General features: G+C 52.8%; 1 protein-coding gene across 1 annotated transcript in view; it reads left to right on the plus strand.

The window, feature by feature from the left end:
• Positions 1–3,930, plus strand: part of SMIM17 (small integral membrane protein 17) — an 18,640-nt gene that overhangs the window by 7,685 nt on the left and 7,025 nt on the right. Inside the window, exon 2 of the mRNA XM_029924772.1 lies at positions 2,867–3,111. Coding sequence (XP_029780632.1) covers positions 2,949–3,111 — 163 coding nt within the window. The 5' untranslated portion in view covers positions 2,867–2,948. The remainder of the gene's footprint in view (positions 1–2,866; positions 3,112–3,930) is intronic.

A 3,930-nucleotide genomic window follows, 5' to 3' on the forward strand; every position in this document is an offset into this window, starting at 1 on the left:
AGCATCCCATTCCATTTTCCCTGCCTCCGACAGAAATTATCTAAATTGGTAAGAATTTGGAAATCGAGGGACCCTTCTGGGGGCCGTTGGGATTGGTGGTCCAGCTTGTAGAGGGGCCATACAACCATACAGAGGCGTATTAGGCGGTTGCAGCAAAGGTCACCAGCGTAACCAAGAAGCCAGAAGTTCTTTAGAAGGCATTGTAAGGGGTGAGCGCTCGTTTTGCGAATTCTGGCTTAGATTGGGAAGTTCCCATAATATCCGGCCTAAAGTCTCGGGACTGAAGTAGGCGTCCCTGTGTTTAGGCTGGAGACTCGGAACAGAGAGTTGGCTCATCCTAGGGTCGGGGACGTCTCCTCAACCCAGGAGGCCAGAGTGGAGATAGCCCCTGGGACTATATACCGCCAGAGTAGCCCCTGGGGCTACGGGAGAGGGGCTGTCCTGACGCGGCCGTGATTTCGATTTCGGACAGGGTCCCTGACCGAGGCTCTGATAATCGGGGAACTTACCCAATTAGTTGGTGGAGTAGAGTTCGGATCCTGGACCAGAAGCTCCACAGGAAGGGCCCGGCCTTCTGGGCAGTTTCCATTTCAGCACCAAGGCGAGATCCCCGAATTGGGAAGGAGAGAGCTCAGCTAGAAGCCAGCTGCTGCGCTGCTATCTCCTCTTGGGTTTCGGCACCAAATGTAAGATTTAATAGATGGAGGCAGAGAAGAGAGGAAAGAAAGAGACCAGGTTATGGAGCCAAGAAGGCCTTTATTGGGATCTGCGATTCCCGGCGAGGTCCCATGACCCCGGGAGTGGGGAGTCAGGGAAGTCACATCTGGTAGGGGAGGGGTGGGGTGTTTTATGGGTGGGGGTTCTGGGTTTGATCTTGGGAGGGCGGATTATCAAATAAGGGCATTTCAGGGACGTGGCGGGATGGAATAGTTGCCTCCTCTGTCAGGGTGATGGGAAGCTGGAGCTTCATGATTGGCTGTTTTCAGACTGGCGCGGGACCTTCCAGGTCTGCAGGTGAGGGGTGGGGGTTGTCGTTCTTCTCCAACCCACAGCAAATGGCCGCTGGGTCGCCATCTTAAGGTAACTCCTACAGATCTACACGCAGGTGGTGCTGGGAGCCCCCCGCCCCCCACTGTTTATTTCTTTTGCCTTCACTGCAGAAACGTCTTCTATTTTGAAGTAGGCTGCACGTTGTGAACTGACGGCCCTGAGCTGGAGCGTCGGATGCCAGCAGGCGCCTCAGTGTTTTAGAGTGTGGCTCAGCTGTCACTCGGCAGTGCGCCCTTACACTCCGCAAACACATCTCTAAAAAATTAAGATGGACCTTTTCTTTTTTTTTAATTAATTTATTTTTAATAGTTTATTGTCACATTGTTTTCCATACTACACCCAGTGCCCTTCCCCACAAGTGCCCTCCTCCATCACCATCACCTCTTCCCCCCCCCCCTTCAACCCTCAGTTCATTTTCGGTATTCAATGGTCTCTCAAGTTTTGTGTGTCTCTCTCTCCCCAACTCTCTTTCCCTCTTCCCCTCCCCCTGGTCCTCCATTAGGTCTCTCCTGTCCTCCTGTTAGACCTATGAGTGCAAACATGTGGTATCTGTCCTTCTCTACCTGACTTATTTCGCTTAGCATGACGCCCTCGAGGTCCATCCACGTTGCTACAAATTGGCCAGATTTCATTCTTTCTCATTGCCATGTAGTACTCCATTGTGTATATATACACCACATCTTCTTGATCCATTCATCAGTTGATGGACATTTAGGCTCTTTCCATGATTTGGCTACTGTTGACAGTGCCGCTATGAACATTGGGGTACATGTGCTCCTATGCATCAGCACTTCTGTATCCTGTGGGTAAATCCCCAGCAGTGCTATTGCTGGGTCACAGGGAAGATGGACCTTTTCTAATTGTCCAGAAGGCCATGTCCACACCCAACAGAAGCAATGAGAATGCCCTGACAGCCCAGTCCATAATCCATTTCCTTATCTTACAAATTTTTTTTTCACACCAGGTTTCTTTGATTCAGACTCCAACTATGGTTCCCACATGCCTTTCATTGTGGAGTTGCTAACATTTCTCTGAATCTAGACTGTATTCCCTATGGTTTTAAAATTTGATATAACAAGGTTTATTTGTGTAAACCTAATCAAAGGAGGAAAAGCTTTAAAAAAGCTTTTTTTCCCTCCACACCAAGAGATTTTACCTTTTTTTCCTTTTTTTTAAATTACTATCCACGAGGGCATTCGATGGTTAATGTAACACCAGGTTGATGATACATGCAGTTTCCCAGAAGAAGAACGTAAACCAGCATTAGAGTCTCAAGGTAAAGGTTACACAGTGTAGCTCAGAGATCTTGCAAACAAACTTCTGAATTTTCGGTGTATACAAGGAGACTCTTAGTATTTTATCTTATTTTTAAATGTTTACTTACTCATTTTGAAAAAGAGAGCACACATGCGCAGGGAAGGGACAGAGAGAGGGAGAGAGAGAATCCCAAGCTGGCTTGGAGATGTCAGTGCAGAACCCCACATGGGGCTCGATCCCACGAACTTTGAGATCATGATCTGGGCTGAAATCGGGAGTCAGACTAAACGTCCCACTGGCCACCTCGGCACTGCGCTCTGCCGGCCCCTTGGAACTGCAATTCTCTTTATTGTTTCATTTGTGCCTGGAGCACTGGCCATCATTTGGTGCGCCGTCTGGCTCTTCCCCCCGACCCCCCTGCTAGGACATAAGCCCCACAGGAGCAAGAGGCTTTGCTTCCGTCACTGCACTGTCTCGGGCACCTAGATAGAAATAGTGCCCGACACACAAATGACACTGCAAATACTTGTTGAATGACGCAATGTTTGTCGGTCTTCAGCTTCCGAATCCCGTGCCCGGGAACCCAGCGGGAACCGGAGGAGGAAGAGGAGCCCGCCTTGGAGGCCCCAGCTCCCGGGGAGATGCAGAGCGTCCGGCCTGAGCAGATTCGGGGGCTGCTGGCGCCCGAGGGGGCCCAGACGCTGCTGCCCCGGGAGAGCAGGGCCTGGGAGAAGCGCGCCGCCTCCACCGAAGACTGGGTGGCCGTGGAGGTCGGGGCCACCAGCCGTGGCGGTGACGAGAAAGGTGCGGGGCAGGGGTCCCGTGGGAGGCTGGGGGTGGGGTGGAGAGACACAACATCCGTTAATGTTCGTTCACAGATGTTTACGGAGCCATGTGCCCGTTAGCTTCGGCTGTGGCGAGCTCGCCCCAAACTCCGCGGCCTTGGTCCACGGAGGATTCTGCGGGGGGGCGGGATGCCGGGGCTCAGGGGACAGGTCTCTGGCTTCCCTCGCCTGCACCTGCGGCCACAGCGCCACAGCGAGCGGGCTCGGCAGCGGGCTGGTTCGCGGGTGGAGCTACGAGTCTCCCGCAGGCCAGCACGGCTGTTGTCGCCAGAGTGGCCCAGGCCAGCCAAGGCTCGGTCTCACAAGAATTGCAAGAGAGGGGAGGCCTCAATTCACAAGCCCTTTTTAAGCTGTGCTGGCAACCCAGTTGCTCACGGGCCGTTGGTCAAAATAAGCTACATGGTCAAGTTCAGCATCATTGAGGGAGGGGGTTCCCTAGGGGTGTGGACTCAGAGATCAATGAACAAAAATCTCCCACAAGCACCTCCTATGTGCCAGGATCTAGCAGCGGACGAGACGGCCCCAGTAGAGCTCAGATTTTAGTGGAGAAACAGACAATAAACAAGTTATGGAACAAGCCTGGGCTACAGGTGCGGTGACCCGCCGTGGCCATGAGCTCGCTGTGCTCCAGGAGGCTGTGCTGAGCGGAGCGGAGCGGGCAGACACGGATCCCACAGCGAGGGCCGCGGTGTCTGTCGCTGGAGTGTTGGGAAGCCGGGGGAGGGTTTTGAAGAGGAGGAAGACAGGATCTCATTTGTGTTTCAAAGAGATTCTTCTA

The sequence above is a fragment of the Suricata suricatta genome, chromosome 16, assembly GCF_006229205.1.
Source record: "Suricata suricatta isolate VVHF042 chromosome 16, meerkat_22Aug2017_6uvM2_HiC, whole genome shotgun sequence".
NCBI lineage: Eukaryota > Metazoa > Chordata > Mammalia > Carnivora > Herpestidae > Suricata > Suricata suricatta.